This window comes from Acipenser ruthenus, chromosome 11 (assembly GCF_902713425.1).
Source record: "Acipenser ruthenus chromosome 11, fAciRut3.2 maternal haplotype, whole genome shotgun sequence".
Lineage (NCBI taxonomy): Eukaryota > Metazoa > Chordata > Actinopteri > Acipenseriformes > Acipenseridae > Acipenser > Acipenser ruthenus.
Genome location: NC_081199.1, coordinates 6,109,709 through 6,131,041, shown reverse-complemented (window position 1 = coordinate 6,131,041; position 21,333 = coordinate 6,109,709). Strand labels below are relative to the sequence as shown.

At 37.1% G+C, this 21,333-nt stretch overlaps 1 protein-coding gene across 8 annotated transcripts in view; it reads left to right on the top strand.

The window, feature by feature from the left end:
* Positions 1 to 1,965: 1,965 nt before the first annotated feature.
* LOC117426286 (splicing factor, suppressor of white-apricot homolog) overlaps positions 1,966 to 21,333 on the top strand; it is a 40,911-nt gene continuing 21,543 nt past the window's right edge. For 2 of the 8 annotated variants that reach the window (XM_034043718.3, XM_034043715.3), the window contains exons 1-10: positions 1,966 to 2,323; positions 4,274 to 4,437; positions 5,389 to 5,520; positions 9,194 to 9,270; positions 10,916 to 11,141; positions 11,754 to 11,854; positions 12,414 to 12,576; positions 15,775 to 16,015; positions 16,219 to 16,350; positions 16,953 to 17,046. In XM_034043718.3, coding sequence (XP_033899609.3) covers positions 2,124 to 2,323; positions 4,274 to 4,437; positions 5,389 to 5,520; positions 9,194 to 9,270; positions 10,916 to 11,141; positions 11,754 to 11,854; positions 12,414 to 12,576; positions 15,775 to 16,015; positions 16,219 to 16,350; positions 16,953 to 17,046 — 1,530 coding nt within the window. In that variant the 5' untranslated portion in view covers positions 1,966 to 2,123. Of the gene's footprint in view, positions 5,117 to 5,388; positions 5,521 to 9,193; positions 9,271 to 10,915; positions 11,142 to 11,753; positions 11,855 to 12,413; positions 12,577 to 15,774; positions 16,016 to 16,218; positions 16,351 to 16,952; positions 17,047 to 21,333 lie in introns of all 8 variants that reach the window. The other 6 variants (XM_034043717.3, XM_034043721.3, XM_034043723.3 and 3 more) reach the window with 6 other exon arrangements.

Genomic DNA, 21,333 nt, shown 5'->3' with positions numbered 1-21,333 from the left:
ATTTGAGTGTACCATGGCAACCCAGAACTCAAACAAACACCTGTTGTTGCCGTGTAGCTATAGTGGTGCTGTTCAGACTTGCTTTCTTAGTCTGTGTGGGCTTGTGCCTTTCTAATATCTGTATGTCTTGATCAGCCTTGGTAATGATGGGCTATGTCTGCTTTATGTGGGAGTGGGGCTTGAAGAATGTTAAATGCTTTGGCTTAAACATGTCGGATACGTATTCACATTAAACAAGATGAATTGCAACAGTCACCAGATAGCGAGTCACTGCAGTTGTTTTAGGTACAGTTCCAACCATTTTAAAGAAAGTGCATTTTGTGGCAGAGTAGGTCACAGCTCCAAGTACGAAACTCTCAAAGAAAATACACTCTCCTCATGCTGCTGTATACAGATGAACAGCTGAGAGGTTACAGCTCTGCCAACAAACTGAAGCTCCCAGACTCAATCACACCTGGGACTAGGCTCAGTAACGATTCCCTGACTCTAAGTTCACAACTGAAAAGCCAGCATTGCTGTATGTGTAACAGAGTATTGATTAAAACCTAACTGAGCTACACAAGTGAAGACATTTTCTGACAGAGTGGAGGACCTGACAAAGCACGTATCTTGTTGTAACTAGTATGTACTCTGAGCTAAATCGGAGGATAGACTGCAAAATGTCTGAGTTGTTTTCAAGTACGGTATTGATGTTTTATCTAATTTATGACACTCCTACACTGAGCTTCAAGAGGGTAACTTTCTCACTGTATATTAATTTAAAACAGATGATTTATCAAAACCAACAACAAATTGAAAATTACATTTAAGTGTATGACCTTGGAATCAGGTATATATATATATATATATATATATATATATATATATATATATATATATATATATATATATATATATTAATGTCAAGTCTAAAAGAGACATTAATATATAGTGCCTTATTGTCAGCACCTCTGTTTGCCTTCAAAATTATATATATATATGTGTGTGTGTGTGTGTGTGTGTGTGTGTGTGTGTGTGTGTGTGTGTGCACATGTTAAAATGGTAATAGCTGATCTTACCTAACCTGGCTTTTTTGGTCATATGACAACAGAAAGAAAACAATGAAATGTTATGAATTGCAATTAATATACCTGATGTTTAACTTTCAAATTCTGATTGCGTTATTTACTTTAACTGCTTCAGGGTTGCTACGGCATCAATTAATTGTATTTCATTCTAGAGATCTGGTAAATGAAAATACACGTTTGCTATAAAATGTTGTGTTTCTTTCAACACTGCACACGTGAGACCTACACGGCAAATGGAAGTGTATGACAGCTAAGACTCAATAATTAATGTAATGATGGTGTGTGGGCTGACAGTTATAGTTATAAAGTATTAATTATATGCACAAAAACAAAACAAAAGCGGCTTACTTTGGATGTTTTACACAAGACATAACAAAAAGTACAAATATAGAACATGGGACCAATAAGCATCCTGCTCAGAACAGTTATTAACCACCAAGTTACCGGACTCGATCTTCTGATTTGAGATTAAAAAATTATTTTCAAATGGCATTTTCTTTAACAAAGACTTATATCAAAAAAATGCTCTTTAATTAAAACGGGTGAATGATTTTTTCTGATACTCTATTTTATTTGAATGTACCAGATATTATAAAGGTAAGGTTAGTTACATTTACAAAGCTCTTAATGTTTCAAGGATACCATTTTGTGTTCATTCTTCATTAAACGTCATCTACCAGTAATCAGATAAATAATTCACGATTTGGCAAAGCACATTCAGCTGAGCAGATGTACTGTTTGGGAGATAAACTATAAAGATACAGCATAGATACTACACATTAGTAAAATATAAACATAATAAGATATAAAAACTATTAATATTATTATGTTTATATATTTTTAAAATAAAATAATAAAGCGCTTTTTTAAACGAATCTGCTGTGGTCAAATTAGCACAGAATCTACCTAATCCGCCATGTTGACTGGGAGTGTGTGAATGTAATGTTTTTGGCGTGTTCTGGAGTATTTAGACCTCTAGTATTTATTACTAGAATAACAAACTTTAAACAGAGGGTGTATAACTTGTATTGAGAATTGACTGTTGCCGCTGCAGGAATGTATCGCCGCGGCGTGAGTAAGAAGGATCAAAAGGCTGTGAATTCTAAGAAGAAAAATGACAGCGGTGGTAAATTTGCCGAGCTGCTGGTGTTCGGATACGCGTGTAAGGTGTTCCGGGACGATGAGAGGGCTCACTACCACGAGCAGGGCAAGCACCTTATCCCATGGATGGGGGACAAGAGCATCATGATTGATAGGTCGGTTTAACAAACGAAAAAGGAAAACTATACCTAATCAACTAATGTAATGCCTTCCAAAAGGACAGATTGGATATGTTGTTTTTCTCTCTCCTTGTATTTTTTTTTTAGTTAAGAAATCACTCCTTGACACAACAGTGGACAACAGATTGCCTAGCTTTTTCATAATTTTCGATAAAGCTGAAGACGTAATGCATAAAATATTTGGAAAAACAAAACTGTACTAACATTAAGATGCGGCGTCCTCTTTTGTGGCTTGGTACAATAGAAAACTTTCCGTAGTGTCAGTAAGTTTATAGATTAATAGCATCATAGGGCACTTTTTAACAATTGGGTGTTTTGCCTACCTATGTGCTAAATTGGAAGATGGAACCCCGGTCCAGCAAATGCATGAAATCAGTATAGTATTTTTAAACAGTAAATTATTAAGCCGCTTTTGTAAATGACTAATGGTATAAAACACACAATTGTAATAGAGTTCTAAGTTAGAACGCACCTTTTCCATTCCAGAATCCGATCTCTGACCACTACTGGGAAGAGGACGCTGCATCTTACAAAGAATCTGCTCTGGTACTTTTAACACTAGCAGTGCTTGCTCAGGATATTTCCCTTGCATTGTAACCTACTATACATTTTAATGTTTTCATAGCTACTTACCTGAAGGCACGTACACATTTTTGTTGCTATGTTAGAATACAGGCCTATTGTGTACATGGTCTAGCAAAGTTGGCTGCTGTTGAAATGAGACCAGAGCAAATTTAAGTTCTGTAAATATAAACAGTAAATTAAGGAGGTTCATTTTGTTTCGTTAGCCAGCCCTACCTACCCTCACAAGGCTTCTTTAACATATAGTGGCAACCAGGACTCCTGTCCAGAAGTCATGGCATGGGACTGCATTCTAAATACAATAAATTCAGCTTGCATTTTGTAGGTACCATTATTGCATGTAAATATTTCCTTTTAAACAGTCTACAAAAGTACAGCTTTGATATCGCAAAAAGTTTCCTTAATGATTATTGGTGGGAACACCCACTATCACTTTAACAATGAATGTTGTTTGGAGGAGACCATACAGTAACAAGATAAAGGCATCTAAAATTAGTAACAATTGAGGAATGTTATCCAGAAGTATCAACCCCCTACCTACAAAATACTAATAAAGTAAATATTTTCATATGTAGTCTCCATAGCCATGTACTCCAGCTTTATTTAAAATAAATAAATAAACTTTAGACTGGCCCTAGATCTGTTTGCCATTAATGATAGTGAACCTTCTTAATCTGCATGTAGCAGTACTTGTTTCCAACGTGTATGTGTGTGTCTCTCTATCACGTAATCCAGACCTTATTTCCTCAGCGAAATGGCTAGGGATCAAGCCTAGCCCTGATTGGCTCATCAGCGCCTGCACCTTTCTTTTGCCGAAGAACTCTGGACTGAGAGGTGGGATAGCGGAGTGAACGCAGGGAAATTTCGTCCGTTTCGTTCTAACGGATAGGTATTTATGTGCTCGGGTTTGTGTGGATGTACATTTTTTTTTCATTTGTAGAGGAAAGAAAATACTTTGCCCCAAGTTAAACAGAAAGGAAAAAAAAAACAGGAATGGTTGATTGAACCATGTAAGGTAAGCTGGGAGAGTCCCCACCCCCACCCCCATGCAGGGTTTCTGTTTAGCACAGTTTGTATAATGCAGTTTTATCAGGCGTTTCTCTTCCAGAAGTAATTCCTTTTATTCATTAAAAAAATTATGTATTTATTTTTAAGTTAGGTTTCTGTCCTGCGCTTCGTAGAAATTGTACCGTATTAATGTGTGCTGTATTTTGCTATAAAAAAATTATTGAATTGCAATAGTACTTCCATTATTCTTTACTTTTAGGATCCCCTTAAGGGTAAGTATGTGGTGTTCTAAAAGCAGTATGATTCACTAAGTTAACCCTAAATTTCGTTTTCCAGGTACGATGGGCGCGGGCATTTACATGACCTCTCTGAATACGATGCAGAATCATGGAATCGCGACTACCATCTCTCAGAGGAGGAGGCCAGAATCGAGGCCCTGTGTGATGAGGAGAGGTATTTAGCCTTACATACGGACTTGCTTGAGGAAGAGGCAAGGCAAGGTACTACACACAGAGGAAACTTTCTTTACAGCACACGTTTTTCTTTGTCTGAGAACTGTACTTGCCTGCGTACAAAAAGTGTTGTTTTTGACCCACCAGTTGCTCATGTACTCACTTGTTTGTGATCTGTTTAACAGTAGCCATTCGGAAAGGAAAAGGAGACCTTGCAATTCTCACTGGACACCAGGATTTTTATTTTTTATTTTTTAATGCAAAACAAAGTCCTCCTTGGGCTTTACAGAGCAAACGGGACTGCACTTGTAATAACGATAAACAATATTGCAATACACAAGAGCATGTCTCGGTTGATAAGTGACATTTGGCTTTTCTAAGCCAGTTACTCCGGGGTTAAAAAGATTTTAAAAAATGTAAGCACCCCTGTCCTTGATGGGATCTGACAAATCTTACAGTCCTCTTCTTTACAGTGACTTATTTACATGAGTATGATCATTTATTTGATTGATTATTACATCATTAGTGACCTACAACTAAATATGTGCAAGTATATGCACATGCTGGCTAACTATATTAAGTAACACAACAGCCAGCTGAAAAAAATACTATACTTTTCTTACAAACTGCATCTGGAATCATTGAACAAAACGCCTCAGGACAACAATAGGTTTGTTTAAACCTTTCCGGACAGAAAAATGGGTTGGTTAGATAATGCCACAGACAGGTAAATATTTTAAAGGCTACCTGAAGCTTTTTGAATCATGATGGATCTGCACAGCTGTGAATCTCAAATGCTTCGGTCATTCACCAGTGAACTCCGCATCGTTGGAAGTTTGTGACTAGGAATCAGGGATTATGCGGAATATATTTGTGATGCTCATTTAAAAAATAGTTTTTGCATTGCACAAACTGTGTTACTAAATGTGTTTTTTATTATCGTCTAGTCGCTGTGCTGTATATCATTTTCTAATTGTGTTACTCCTTTCTAATTTCAAGAGGAAGAATATAAGCGCCTGAGTGAGGCCTTGGCTGACGAGGGCACCTATAATGCAGTGGGGTTTCAATATAGTGCTGATTACTACGACCCCTCACAGCCCACAGAAGAGGAGGAGTTAGCCAAAGAGGCTGGTAAGTGAATCCGGCAGCCACAGTGGCAGTTATTTTACAATAAGCTTTATGGTATGCTATCGTTTTCCTTCATACTAGAGAACAATCCTACCCCAGAGTTTCTTTCAATATCAAAGGAGTGTGTGTGTGAGAAGAAAGGATCAGCAGACCCTGCCTGCATTACACTCGCTTGTTGTTTTCTTCCTATTCAATGCATGCCACTTGTATTTGTACTACTGCACAGCTTGAATGCACCAACTAATATTCTGTTTAAGCAAATAATTTTTTTTACTGTTGTTGTGAGCGCAATGGGGATTGCTTGTTAATGAACTAGCTGGAGTAAAAGTGTATTGTGTGTAAAAAATAGTCTTGCTCTCCATTTACTGTTTCTGTGCTTTATGATAATGTCTCTTATAATCAGAACCTATACAAAGAAGCCATGAGTTACAACTCTTTTGCTGTGTAAAAATGCTTAAAAATAGCATAATTAACTTTGGGTAGGATAACAATTACATAATTGGTCGTCAGCACCACAAAGCTTAAAAATTACAGAGCCGATGTAACCTCCCTTTGCAGTAGCTCAACAGCAAGCTAATGTTGGGACTGCAAAACAGGAGGAATGCTTTTGATTTGACTTACTCATGTAATTACCCTTTTGCAAGTATATTGTGGCGTGATGAATGCACACCTGCCTCATTGTTAAATTTAGTGCTTTCCAATACAGGATAGCAGTTTTTCAGAGGGAGCATTCCAGAGTTCTGACATACCTCCAAAGTACTGAGGACGGGTTCTAGATTGAACATATGATAATTAAAATTGACAGTTTAGAACCCCACTGTTCTACTGGACTGTATGTCAAACAAAAAAGAGAAAAATCTTCATGTATTTGAACAGAGTAATGAATGTCGACTACTGATAAGTAGTAAGGTTTGGCTTAATTAAACTTGCCCACTCTTTCTGTATGAGAAAATCTACATTTCCACCCTGCGTCTAGCATTCCATAGACAGTACTACCTTATGTGGGCTTTTGCACTTTGTGATTCTTTATAACGGATTATTGAATTGTACCAATTTTAATAAGAATATTGCAATCTTAAATTGGAACTGCTGAAAGGGAACTGATTAATTCCCAATTACAATTTATTACTTTTTTATTGATTAGCATGAATGCGATTAATCGATTAATCACATCCTGCTGTGTATATATATATTGCTATCTGCACGGTAAATGATACATAGGAAGCCATACTTAATTTTGATGTATTTCCTTGTTAATGTAACAGTAATGCATAAATGAGAAAACAGAAAATAAATGTTCTATAAAAGATTTCCCATGCACGTGATAATACATTTAAAATAAAAAAAAAAAAAAAATCAGCCCTGTACCGGGATTTGGGGGATTATGTCCCATGTTAAAAGCAGGGGGCTATAACATTGGCTTTGCACTAAAGATGATGACTCATGCCTGAGCTTTAGCAGTGAAATGACACTCAGTTAGTTGTTTTCATGGCAGGGGTTGCAGAATGCTTTTATTATATCTATATCTATATCTATATATATAATCTATCTCTATATATATCTATATATATATATATATATTTCTTATTTCTTCTACAATTCTCCTAGGTACACTTGCACACAGTTTTTGAAGGAACTCGGCAGGTAGGTTGGCCCAAACATCTTGGAGAACTAACCACAGTTCTTCTGTGGATTTAGGCAGCCTCAGTTGCTTCTCTCTCTTCATGTAATCCCAGACAGACTCGATGATGTTGAGATCAGGGCTCTGTGGGGGCCATACCATCACTTCCAGGACTCCTTGTTCTTCTTTACGCTGAAGATAGTTCTTAATGACTTTCGCTGTATGTTTGGGGTCGTTGTCATGCTGCAGAATAAATTTGGGGCCAATCAGATGCCTCCCTGATGGTATTGCATGATGGATAAGTATCTGCCTGTACTTCTCAGCATTGAGGAGACCATTAATTCTGACCAAATCCCCAACTCCATTTGCAGAAATGCAGCCCCAAACTTGCAAGGAACCTCCACCATGCTTCACTGTTGCCTGCAGACACTCATTCGTGTACCGCTCTCCAGCCCTTCGGCGAACAAACTGCCTTCTGCTACAGCCAAATATTTCAAATTTTGACTCATCAGTCCAGAGCACCTGCTGCCATTTTTCTGCACCCCAGTTCCTGTGTTTTCGTGCATAGTTGAGTCACTTGGCCTTGTTTCCACGTCGGAGGTATGGCTTTTTGGCCGCAAGTCTTCCATGAAGGCCACTTCTGACCAGACTTCTCCGGACAGTAGATGTGTGTACCAGGGTCCCACTGTTTTCTGCCAATTCTGAGCTGATGGCACTGCTGGACATCTTCCGATTGCGAAGGGAAGTAAACATGATGTGTCTTTCATCTGCTGCAGTAAGTTTCCTTGGCCGACCACTGCGTCTACGGTCCTCAACGTTGCCCGTTTCTTTGTGCTTCTTCAAAAGAGCTTGGACAGCACATCTGGAAACCCCTGTCTGCCTTGAAATCTCTGCCTGGGAGAGACCTTGCTGATGCAGTATAACTACCTTGTGTCTTGTTGCTGTGCTCAGTCTTGCCATGGTGTATGACTTTTGACAGTAAACTGTCTTCAGCAACCTCACCTTGTTAGCTGAGTTTGGCTGTTCCTCACCCAGTTTTTTTCCTCCTACACAGCTGTTTCTGTTTCAGTTAATGATTGTGTTTCAACCTACATAATGAATTGATGATCATTAGCACCTGTTTGGTATAATTGTTTAATCATACACCTGACTATATGCCTACAAAATCCCTGACTTTGTGCAAGTGTACCTAGAAGAATTGATGCTGTTTTGAAGGCAAAGGGTGGTCACACCAAATATGTATTTGATTTAGATTTTTCTTCTGTTCACTCACTTTGCATTTAGTTAATTGATAAATATAATCTATTAACATGTCTATTTTTGAAAGCATTCTTACTTTACAGCATTTTTTCACACCTGCCTAAAACTTTTGCACAGTACTGTGTATATATATATATATATATATATTACTCCCTAAAATAGCACTTTAATATGCTGAATAATTTATTGCAATGCATTAGGTATCGGATTACGAACACATACATATACAGGCTTGCCTCCATTTCTAAATTCAAGTCAAAATTAAAACGGATACTAAGTTTCGGCACTGACTAAGTGATTAATAAGAAGATGTAATTAAGCTTGAATTTTTTGTCGTGACAATGACTGTTCAGTTTTTGAATGTTAATGTTGTGTTCTTTAATCAATCCTAAAAATGTCTTCCATTAACCTTTGCAAGGCAATGGTTTAAGGACGAACTTGCATCTAGGATGGCTAGAGGGGTCTAGTTTTATTAAATGCTCTCGGCACCCCTAGTGAGCGCAGCATGCATTTTAATTTTCCAAACGACCTGCCCAGACATTTTTATCCCAAATCTGTAAACAGAATGCTTTTAAACCCACCTGAGTCAAAAGATTGTAAATCAAAGTTGAGATTTTTTTGTAAAGCATTTAAATGAATGTTTATTAGGATGTCCAAAATAGCACAGTACTGTCACTTTTAACCCTTCAGTAATATATATGAACACATTATAGGTGATCTGTTGAGTTTTTAATAAGGTTAGGTAATGCTTGGCATGTTGAAGGGTTTAATTGGATCTTGTTTTATTCTGCACAGCAGAACAGGAACCAGAAGAGAGTGAAGAGCCATTCATTGCACCCCCTGGACTCAGTGTAGCCCCTGATGTGGAGCTGGTAAGTACATGAACTTCTTTTTTTATTGTTATTAATTGTTGGCAACAGTCTATTTTGTTTAATTTCCTTTTAGTGCCTTCATTTTAATGCAAACCTTATTTGTCCTTACCTTAAGCTACACTATGTAGAATTTGCAGAGCCATATGCAGCAGTGTGTTATTGATATCTGTACTCTTGCATGCATCAGCTTCTTCTGACAGCAGCTCAACTTGGCTGATGCTGTTTTACAGTATGTGACTTGGTTATAACCAAGGACTTTTCTATTCTGAGTGTGTCTGCCCAGCAACATTGCAAGTAAAAAAAAATACATTACAGGTCAGCACTGTATTTAATCCTGATTACTTAGAATGAAGACATTTTGCTGTGATGCGTTGGGGCTTCCTAAGTATGTTACATCCTTTTCACACTACTGAAACAATTCCATTTGCAAAAGTGTCAAATCCCCTTTTAATTTATAAAAATGATTTAGTTTTCACTGGAGGTTTACACATTCCAAAGGTTAAATGCCTGGATATTACAGATGAACTGCTACCTTAGTTCTGGATTAATGATAGATAATGTGATCTACTGTAAAGCTTTTTGTTACATTTTTTATTTTAAGATCCCTTTTTTGATTTCTGTTTCATATACTAAGCAGTTAACCCTATCAGATCCAAATGTTTTTTTTCTTCCTAAATACTTCCTGAGGGATCAATCCTAAGGAACTTTAAGCCTGAATGGTTGATACTACCTGCAGTTCTTGCAATGGGATTTTGATAGTCTCTGCAGAATCCTTGAATTGTTACACATGAAACATCCAATTAGTAAAGCAGACTTCATTCTTTGAACGTGTGCTTTGAATTATTAATGCACAATTTTATAAGGCATATACGAAAAAAAATCGCAAGAATAAAAGACCAGCAAAGGAGGCGATTGGCAGCCTGTACATCTACCACAATGAATATAATAGAAAAAATAAAGCTATTTATCCTATTAATTGCTGATTTATAGCAGTTAACTTATTGATGTGAACCCATATAACTGTCGGCATACAACCACAATTACTTTCAAGGTTCAGTGCTGTTTAAAAAGTCATGCCCTATTTAACACAGACCTGCTGTTTGCAAGAATTTGAGTTTTTGCCATTTGAATTATTGAGCTTCTCTGCATTTGTACTGTACTCTGTGTGAAAATGCCAATTCTCAGAAATCCAAATTGGACTTTCTAGTGTACATACAGCCCTGTCGAGCTGTACCTGCTTGGGATGCAACAAGAATGTATTTGTTAAAGTTTCAAGCAAACAGTAAAGAGATGCACAAGTTGCCTGAAGTGAAGCTGATTTACAGTACATGCATTATAAGAACGTGAATTGGGACGTGTAACTGTAGTTTGACATGCATGAGCTGCTAAGACATTTAACGTTTTAAATCGTAGTGTCTTTTTTTTCTTCTTTTTCAAAGCCACTGTTGCTCAAAAAATGATGTTTTGGACCTGCAAGTGTCTTGTACACAGGCTTGCATGTCCTTGTTTTTTTTAATATCATTTATTTAATCTTAATGCATGGGCATTCATCATTTTCTTCAGATATAAAGCTACATTTTCAAGTGCTCCTTGCAAAAATGTACTCCTGATTTCTTTTTTTCTCCCCCCCCCCCCCCCCATTTAGCCTGCAACAACTAAAATGCATGCAATCATTGAGCGCACAGCCAGTTTCGTCAGCAAACAAGGAGCTCAGTTTGAGATCATGCTGAAAGCCAAGCAGTCCCGGAACTCCCAGTTTGATTTCTTGCGCTTTGATCACTACCTGAACCCTTACTACAAGCACATCCTGAAGGCCATGAAGGAGGGCAGGTACATCTCGCAGACTGAGACCAAACCAGACGAGAACCAGAGTAAGTGTTTGCAGGTTTGAGCCTTTCAGAGGCCTGCAAGAACATACAGCATTAACACTGCAGTCAGCTCATAAGCCATTTCAGAGAGTGCTCCCCTTGAGGCAGTCTGATTTTGAAATAACAGAATTTGTAACGCTCTTGTTTTTTGATTTCAAAGGGACTTGTAAAGATTGTAGCACAAGCTACTCTTTCCGTGCAGGCAGTTTCAGTGCAGAATCTTAATAGCAAGCTTAACATGGTGTTGCATGTGGAAAAGAAAGTCCTGATTCCATCAACAGAAAGAGCCTGCAGATCACTAATTGTAATCTTTTAATCTGCACATAATTCATGCAGGTCCCTAGGCACCTATCAGTTTGAAATGATTTTTGAATAGAACTACTGTTCTATGTAGGCTTAAACAGGAAAGGACATAACTAATCTAGCTTAAAGGAGATTCCTATTAAACACAGTAGATACTTCATATCTGATAAAGGTAAAGATTTGTATCTTAACAAATTAAGATAAAACGTGATTAATAAGAATCATTCTTTTACAAAGGTCGTTTAGTGCATTGCAATCAACCAATGTTGTTGTTTTTTCGTATCGTTGATTTCTTTCTTTTCTGATTTTCAGATTCTGGAACAGATGACACAGACGATGATGAAGATGGGTGTTACCTTCATCCCAGTCTCTTTGCCTCTAAAAAGTGCAACAGACTTGAAGAACTTATGAAGGTATTTTTTTAGTTTTTGTTGCATATTAATTAACTATATAACTGTCTAGGAGAATTCAGTTCATTTCTTAGGGGCAATCTTGCAAGAAAATGAATAAGTAGACTCCCATTTTCTTCTGTCTGAAGAGTTCAGTATAGATTGTTTACTAATTGGATGCATGTCCCTTACAAGCAAAATACATTCCAGTGGGTATTAGATTTCAGTAAGTCATTCTTTTTCTGAGTATAATTACTGATTTAAATGAAAGGGTTTGAATTCAGTCATGTTTGAACCATGATTTAGTACTTCGGCAATATGCGCATTGCTTATGTGTAGTAGGGTAGAATAGGATTGTGTTGTAATACTATATTTCTTTCTCTGCAAACTGGTATTATTATTTGTATTCCAGAAACCAAAATATATATTTATTTTTTTGTTGGTGTTTAGGAGGGACATTTGTACTGCAACCAGTTAGTGTACAGATTTCTGTTGCTTGAAAGTAGACTGTTGGGTTTTAAGTTCGGGTTAGTAAGCACTGGTTTGTGAAACCACACAGAAAAATATTTTATTTGTATTCCAGCCATTGCAAGTAATGGATCCAGACCACCCTTTGGCAGCCTTGGTCCGGAAAGCCCAGCAAGACAACAATGCAGCAACAAAGAAAGCAGAAGAGAGTTTAGCAGCAGCAGCAGCAGCAGCAGCGGCGGCCTCAGCAACCGCACAAGCAGAGTACCCTACAGACCGTGAGTATACTGTCTATAGTGAAAGAAAGGCACGGTGCAGTTATTACTCACTAGAACAGAAGCGCCGTCATCTTATGCTCTGCAGGTACCTAATGCTATGCAAAATAAATGATGATATTGAGTCATTCTTTTTTTTTTTTTTAAGTTGAGTTATCATCTCTGAATATGATCATTCACTCACCTGCTGTTGCTTCTGCTGCCATGAAGCAGTTTGAATAAACTATCTGCTTTTAAGTTGTTTTTTTTTCAGAGAAAAACACATTCTTAGTGTGGTGCTCTAAGAATTTTTTTTTTTTCCCCCCTCAAATTATATGTTAATATGGATTCCAGTTGCAATTATTTGCTCTTTCCTTGACACTAGATATCATACAGCAACTGACTGAATACCCAAGATTGGTACAGTGCTTGTCTGTACTGTTTTTTTCACCCCTTTGGTCTGATGTGGTCTCTGGTTCCTGGGTTGAGTTAACAGCTTTATAAACCTCCTATTGTTATTTATGAAATTAGTGTAATTTCAGTGCCTCAGAAATCGCTTTGAGGCCTTAGTTAAAGGCTTTGCTCTCGAGCTGGATCAATTAGATTTTCCCTCTGTGCGGTTCTTTCATGAACTGTGATTGATTTCAAAATCTGTTGCTCTGCGGAAAGTCTCGCCTGATTGCAGGCAGTTAGATTCCAGCAGGCGAGGATTGAAATTACTCTGGAATATGAGATTTAAAAGTGTGTGTATATATATCTATATCTATATCTATATCTATATCTATATCTATATCTATACCTATATATATATATATATAATCTTTATTTTTATAGTCTTGATGAACCAGGATGTTAACTATGAGCCCATTATTTAGGGAGATTATGTTTTTGATTTCTGTGGAAGACTTGCTGATTGAATAGTTGAGTAGAAACAGAGCGCTCTTTATTGTTCTTGTAAGGTAACTTCTACTTGTTGAGGATTAACATACAAAAATAATCTTCGACGAAAGCTACTCGGTCATGATTTTTATTTGATATGTTAAAAAGCATACATATCCACAGTTTTTATTTTTGTATTTTTATGTTGCTATATTTTGTTACAACTGTGGTTGTCTACCGATGTAAAGATAAGTTACATTCATACGGGCCTATCGCCAGCATTTTCATTTTAATTCTGTTAGTCTCGAAAGAAAATGTAAATGTGGTCCAATTTTGTTATGTGCTACCCTGTCCTATTTAAATGTCTGCAGATAAGGAGTTATTGAGGTGTGAACTGTGGCTTATCTCTTGAGTGGAACATGATTTCTATTAAAATGATGTCAAAGATGTTCTTCGTATCCTGCAGTAGCTACCTTTTAGCATTTCATTGTGGCACTGCTGTGCTGTACATGTGCTTGGTAATTAAAGCTACCTCTTCATGCTATTGTTTCATTGGTCATTGTAGTCTGCATAAATGCATAAACAGCATGCATTATTTTAAGTGATTCTTCAAACATTCATGTTTAGTTAAAAATTCAACTAAAACACTATATAATCTTATTTCCTGTATTTTTCCATTTCCAAAATCAATTTTAGTATACTGTTATACTCATATAATGGTAGTCATTCCTGTATGAGACCCTTTTATGTTACAGGCAGTATACATTCCAGTGCGTACCAGATCATTGTTTCAGATTCCATTGTATTTAGGTTGATGACTTGAATAAGAAAATCAATGTTCCCTTGTAGTAATTGGCAGGATCAGCAGTAGTACAGCTTTGACTGTCTAAACAATCTGGTTAAAATGCTAGTCCACTGCAGATGCTCCCAAACTAGTGGCCTGGAAATATGTACTCATTTGTAATGACAGTATGTCCCAGGGAGTAATGCAGAGAAATGTGTGGGTAAACTGTTTGTCTTTTTTCTAAAGAAACTAAAAAGCTATTAAGCCAATTTATGGAAAAAGTGAAGTCGATTACTTGTCTTAAATCATAAAAAATGACTTGACTTCACATGGAATGATCCATACAAAACAGGGATTGGTGTAAGGCTTACTGAACGAGTTCATTGATGAGTGCTTAAATCTGTCTTGGCTTTCGTTTATGCGAATGTTGACAGTGTTGTCCCATTTCCTGATTTAAGAGTCATCTGTGTTTAGAAACCAGTGCTGCTGTTGTAGTCTCCCATATTATTATCAAGTGTCCGATATAATGTAGCACAACAAACATTGCAGGAAAAATACTTGTGTGTAAAACATTTTTCAAACTTGCCCGCAGCATGCATAACTTGTCTCTCTACTCGCTGTTGGAGCTTTTGAAGTGCAAAGGTCTGGGATTTTTTTTAGCTGCAGACATGATGAGTAATCAACAACTGGCAATCCTCTCTGTGGAGCTGTTCTCTGATTCTTATACAGCTCCTCCAGCAAAAGAAAATAGTTTGGGCAAAAATACAGGATTACTTGACAGCAAAATGCAGAAAAATGATAATACCCATAGTTGCATTTTTTTAAACAAAAAGTTCTCTGTGTACATGGATGAAGCAGCAATGCTATTTTTGCACTTCCTGATCTGTGTACTCCAATGTTTTGATACATATGCCTTGTGCCAACCCCATTTGTAGCTGCCTCTTTCCATCTTATGCAGCAGCACAGAGTTAAACATTTGTAGTGAGAGTTGAAAAGTTTAATCCCATCGCCTGGATAAATCTTTAATTGGTTCTCGAAGGTTGTTGTGGTTGACCTTTCTAAATTGGGGTGGGTGTCTATCAAGAATACATAGTGTCAGGAGAGGTTATTTGCAAATCAGCACAACTACCGGCACTTAGTCAGCAAATATATTTTGCTCACAATTTGATGGCAAAAAACATTCGACAGTGCTTGCTGTATTATAAAACAATGCTGTGGATATTTTTTTTTATCTCACATTGTAACACTTCAAAGTTTTTGATTGGTTTATTAATGGTCTAATTGTAACCTGTTTTAATTACAATGATTACACATTACAATTGTAAATTATGATTGTGTTAATCGTGTTTTATATTTGAAAAAAAAAAAAAAAAGCTTTCTGTAATTGCGGTAGACTATTACAAAAATCTGTTCACTTTAATAATACAACACACATGGCACATGAGCATTATGCACAGCCCCTGTGCTTAACAGAAGATACTATTTCTTCAGTCAGTATTAGTTGAGCAGTGGTTTAAAAATAACATTTAGTTGAAATCAACACTTTTTTTTTTTTATAGCAACAGTAGCTGCAATGTATTATGGGTACTACATGCTGCCTGATGGGACCTACTGCCTTGCCCCTCCTCCTCCCGGGGTAGACGTCAACGCCTACTACAGCTCTCTGCCCGCTGGAATTTTACCAACCTCTTCAGGAGTGGTGGCCCCTCCCCCTCCGGGCACCACACCCCCACCTCCCCCGGCTGCAGTTGAGGTCCCCAATAGGACGGTTTCTACTCAAGCAGCCACTGTGCCAACAAGGTGCATCACTCAGCTTGTTAAAATAGTAGTAGCTAACAAAATCACCTTTATTCACTGTATGTGTCTGTGTGCAGATTTGAAAGAAACACATGGTGGGTGTGTGTGTGTGTGTGTTTATATATATATATATATATATATATATATATATATATATATATATATAAACTACTTCTCATTTAATTATATTATCTTTTGTTTTTCAGTTCCCAAGCCCCAGTTGCTGCCATTATTCCCCCGCCTCCAGACACCCAGCCTGTCATTGACAAGCTCGCTGAGTATGTTGCAAGGAATGGGTTAAAATTTGAAACCAGTGTCCGTGCCAAGAATGATACAAGGTGAGGATAAAGGCTGTGCTGGATATCGCTACAATTTATTATACCATGTGTCGGGATCTAGGGTAAATCCACATTCCTTTTCAAATTGTATTACCATAACTATATTCTTGTTTTGTTTTGCTGCATCTTTTGTTATTTTCTGTATAGTTTGAGAGGGGTGGGGGGTGGGCTAGACTTCTCAATGTGAATTGTAAAATACATTTAGGGTCCTAAATATTATTATTATTAATAATAATAATAATAATAATAATAATAATAATAATAATAATAGCTGTTTGTTTGGAGAGCAGTAAAAAATAAATAAATAAAGCTCTTAACAGAAACCAACAGTGGCATGTAGTTGAAATGCCTAAAATATTGTAGTTCCGTTCTCTATTCTTTAACTAGGACACTATTACAACTAAACTGGGCTGGTATGATGAGCAACCTGCCCAAGAGAAAAGGAAACACTTTAAATGTGGGAATACAAACTGGCTGAAAGGCAGAAACATTTAAACTAAATATTGGTTTATAGCAAGAAACACAACATCCCAGGGACCAATTGTGGGGTCATTTAACAGATGCCTGAAGCAGTTTCATTTGATTTTTCTGCACTTTGTTAGGTTTGAATTCCTGCAGCCCTGGAACCAGTATAATGCATATTATGAATTCAAGAAGCAGTATTTCCGCCTGAAGGAAGGAGGCAGTATGATAGAGGTACACTTTTTACGTTTACTAATCTAGTATTCTTTCTTTTGGGAAATGAAGAGAGCAGAGTCTGTCCAACGGTAGACGGTAAATTGCTGCTTTATCGCTGTGCTTAGTAATGTTGCAATGCCTTTGTAGGTAATCCCTCTTATAAACTCTTAGTGGCTTTGGCCATGGGTATTTCTGTCATTGTAGACAACCTTGATGATACTCGGGATTTCTGTTGCTGGAAAATGTGAAGTAATTGCATTTTGTAGGTTTACCCTCTCAAAGTGGTTTCCGTCTGCCATAGGGAACAAGTTGAAAGCGATTTTAAAACTGTCCAGTTAGTTTCTATCATCGCGGTTTAAATTGGGCTCTCGGTGCTACGAGTTTGGAATGCTGATGAGAGAAATTGCTTCTGTCTAGCCGTTCTATTGACAAAAGTGACTTAGCAAGCCGTCCATGTGTAAGTGACACACAGTGACGTATGGTTAGGCCTATCACAGATATTTATTGTTTCACTGTAATATTCTTTGATTTGGGGTACCCTGAATGAATGTGGGGAGAGAGCAGTGTCATAAGATTTCCCCTATAAACATCCTGTAGCAGGCTGAATTATATACTATAAACTGTGGCAGTCCCAATACAGCCACAGACCCAGATGAGATTGAGTTGTTCACATTGATTCCAGTGGAAATGGAGGCAAGGCATGAAAGGAAGGCAGTTTTAAATACAGATATTAACCATGCTTGGCATACTGTTTGTAAACAGTTACGTACACTTACGTATATGTCTTGGCAAGAACATTGTAACCAACGCAATACAGTTTTGTGAAATGAGCATTTTAAAGTTAATATCAAATTATTAATCTTATGTTTTTTTCCGGTTTGGGATTTTTTTTTGTTATATATACAATGCATCACTTTTGTTAAGAAGAGATGATGTTGGTACACACAAAGCAGCAGCAGCAGCTACAGTATAAAATGATCATGTCAGTATTCATTTTAGAAAGCGCAGAGAACATATATAATGAAGTCGTGCCTTTTAATCTACTTTTTTCTGTAGAAGATACCACGTATGACATTGTAAAGCCATTACAGAGAATGTTAGTCATTAGAGCAAATGAGCCCGACACTCCTTTTGCATTGAACAACAAAATAAGCTGTTTTGTAGCTCACAAAGAAAATAATCTGTACGAAACCATACATTTTGTTTTTTTTAACTCTCTAATAACTGTCAATGTCAATTCTTTGGCTTTGGCTGTGTGTAGTAATCATGCCCTCTAGCTCCATTCTTGCCCTTGACTGCTTCAGGCATTTAAGTTCAAAGTTCTTTGTCCCCCACGGTTGCAGTAAACCTTTTAAGGGGAATGCCTTTACCTTCTCACCTGTCTTTCAGAGTCATTATTATTCTCAAGGCACAAATGGTGCAGTGCTTTAAGCTGTTTCCCCTCCCCAGCCATCCATCCCTGGATTTAAACAACCGTACATGTATCCCTGTTCACCCAATTAAAATCTGAAACATAAAAATGAAGCTGTGAATCACTTCTTTTTAAATAGTTTTTTTTTTTCTTCCTTTTTTTCCTTGACAGTTCGCAGGTTTCTAGCCTGTGTTTTGTAACTAAAAGCTTCGACTCACACATTTAATTCATTAATCATGTTGATCAACTAAATGGGTTTAGCAATTAATGTATAGTTAATCAAGGTAACTCACTATGGATATTATAAAATCTTTGAAATAATTTATTCTCTACATTTCTAGAGAGCTTCACTGTTAATGACACATGCTCCTACGACATTTAATTACTTCAATTTACTTTAAAACCTTTCCTTAGCATTTTAACAACACCATTTGCACGTCCTGTCCCGGAATACTTCTGATTAGGTCTGCAAATGAAGGCTGGAAATGTGTAAAGCTACATGTGTTACAATAAGCTGAACAAAGTGTCCAAGCAGCTAACTCCACAGGAGGAAAGCATTAAGGATTTTCACAGATTTGTGATAAGTTGGTTGATTCACTTTGAAAAATCATAGGGTATTCAACAGCAGTAGCTTGAATTGTAGAATTATTCGTCTGTAGTTTTTTTTTTTTTTTTTTTTCTTGATCATCAGATTGATTAGAAAAACAGATTTTTAGAAGGTAGTTGGCGCATTGTGCAGGAGGTTATGAAGTTCGTGACATTTTTGTTATCATTAATACGGCTTTCGGCTTTTTTGAGCAACATGTTTTGAAGATGTAAGAATTATGTGTTTTTTTTTTTTTTTTTTTGTTTTTTTTTTAATAAATTGACCTTCCTGTTTTCTGCATTTTTAAATCATGTCTTTTTTATTCCATCTGTCTGAATTCTATGATGTCAGTCAATATGAGAGAAAGATCATGACTTAGCATTAAAATGATTGTCAGGAAATGTGTTTATGCAGCTGCCAACAACTATTAACTTCAACACTGTGCTTGACCTCGGAGCATGCTTTTAAAGTTGTGTGTTCTACTGTTCCTCCAATTAGGTTCAGTCATGCTGGTGAAATACAGAATTGAAATGTGACGAGGGAGGACTCTGCATTGTTGGATGCAAGCAAACAGCAGACCAATTTCTCAGCAGACAAGTCTCTGCATGTAAATGGCAAATAAAGTGGGCTGGTGTTGTGCGCTTTTTATATCATATTTTGTCTTGGTTATAGTAGGAACATAAAATGTTGGGGGTAATCGCATCTATTTTGCAGACAAGTCTTTTTTTAGTAGTACGGTCATACGCTGTCAAGTGTATTGCAGGAAGGGTAAGCTGTCAGGCTTTTGGCAGACCCTCATTGTTAGGGCCCTCATTTAAAAAGTGAGGATCCTTGGGCATTTAAGTTCAATTGTTTCAATCTTTGGCCATATTAACAATGGGTCTTTTTCATATATCCATTTTACTTTATCTTTACAAACCATTCCCTGTGATCTGAGATTCCCCTTGGATGATACCTCCAAGGGTGCTTTGTTGTTCACAAACTAGTTTCCCTTTGTGCTGCTCCCCGCGACGAAGAGATTGTCTGCTACCCTCTGAGATTGAGACAAATGCAGATAGAAATAGGATAAAAATTGCTGCTTTAAACGCTACAATATGTTTGTTTGACCTTCTCTGTTTAACAGCATCGATGGAATTTAGATACAGTGACAATATTAGATAGAGTGAATGGTTTTTTGAGGATCTCGGCTCTTCCTTTTAGATGCATCATCCAGTTCAGTTTTTATCCAGTGTTTCTGCTTCTGAACGCAGGCATTTTTTGTATTGCTACATTTTCATTCTATAGCTTAACGGGTATTGTCCAGTTAAAGTAAAAACAAAAACAAAACACACTGCTAATAGTAATGAGAGACCACATGCTTTGAGATGCGTTCTTCACATTTAGTACATTTTACATCCTGGTTTAAAAAACAATTAGATAAAATCGATTTGTATGTTCACTAAAACCCCAATTTCTAGTTATTTCAGTCACCACAGATTATTGGCATCATCTTAACTGTTCTGTGGTCACAGTGATAACTTCCAGTCCTGTTTCATTAACTGTTAATTATCTTCTTCTTCTTTGTTTATTTAGCACCTTTATCCAAGGCAGCTTACAGAGATTAGGGTGTGTGAACTGTGCATCAGCTGCAGATTCACTTGCAACGTCTTGCCCGAAAGACGGAGCACACGGACTTGCTCAGGGTCACACAATGAGTCAGTGGCTGTGGGATTTGAACCGGGGACCTCCTGGTTACAAGCCCTTTTCTTTAACCACTGGACCAGCAGCAACCATTCCCCTTGCACTATGCCATGAGTAGTGCTTTGTTTTGTTTCACAATACAACTCATGTCTAATTTTCATTGGTGTGGTAGTAATTGACAGCCTGTATGAATTGAACGCAGATAATTCCATTAGTTTCAAATGCTGAGAGCGATTTGTTTTTCCCTTGTGACTTGCAAGTACAGTAGGCAGCATGCCCGTCTTGGTAATTGCTTCATTAATTCGGGCGCCTGATTTTTCCATTCTGGGAATGGGCAAATTCCGTTTTTCAAAATGACCAATTCCGTTTTTCAAAATGACCGATTCCATTTTTACCAGTGTATTAAGAATTAACAATGTAATTTGAACATAAATAACATTAAAAATCTATTATATTATTATTATTATTATTATTATTATTTTAAGTCCCTGAGATACTGTAGTCTTAAAGCAGTCCACTAGTAACAACGCATCTTATCCATGGATATGTTATTTGCAGATGCTGTTAGCTTTAAATAACTGACAGACAAGCCCATTGGGAACATGCTGCATCTCAATTGGACAGAGGA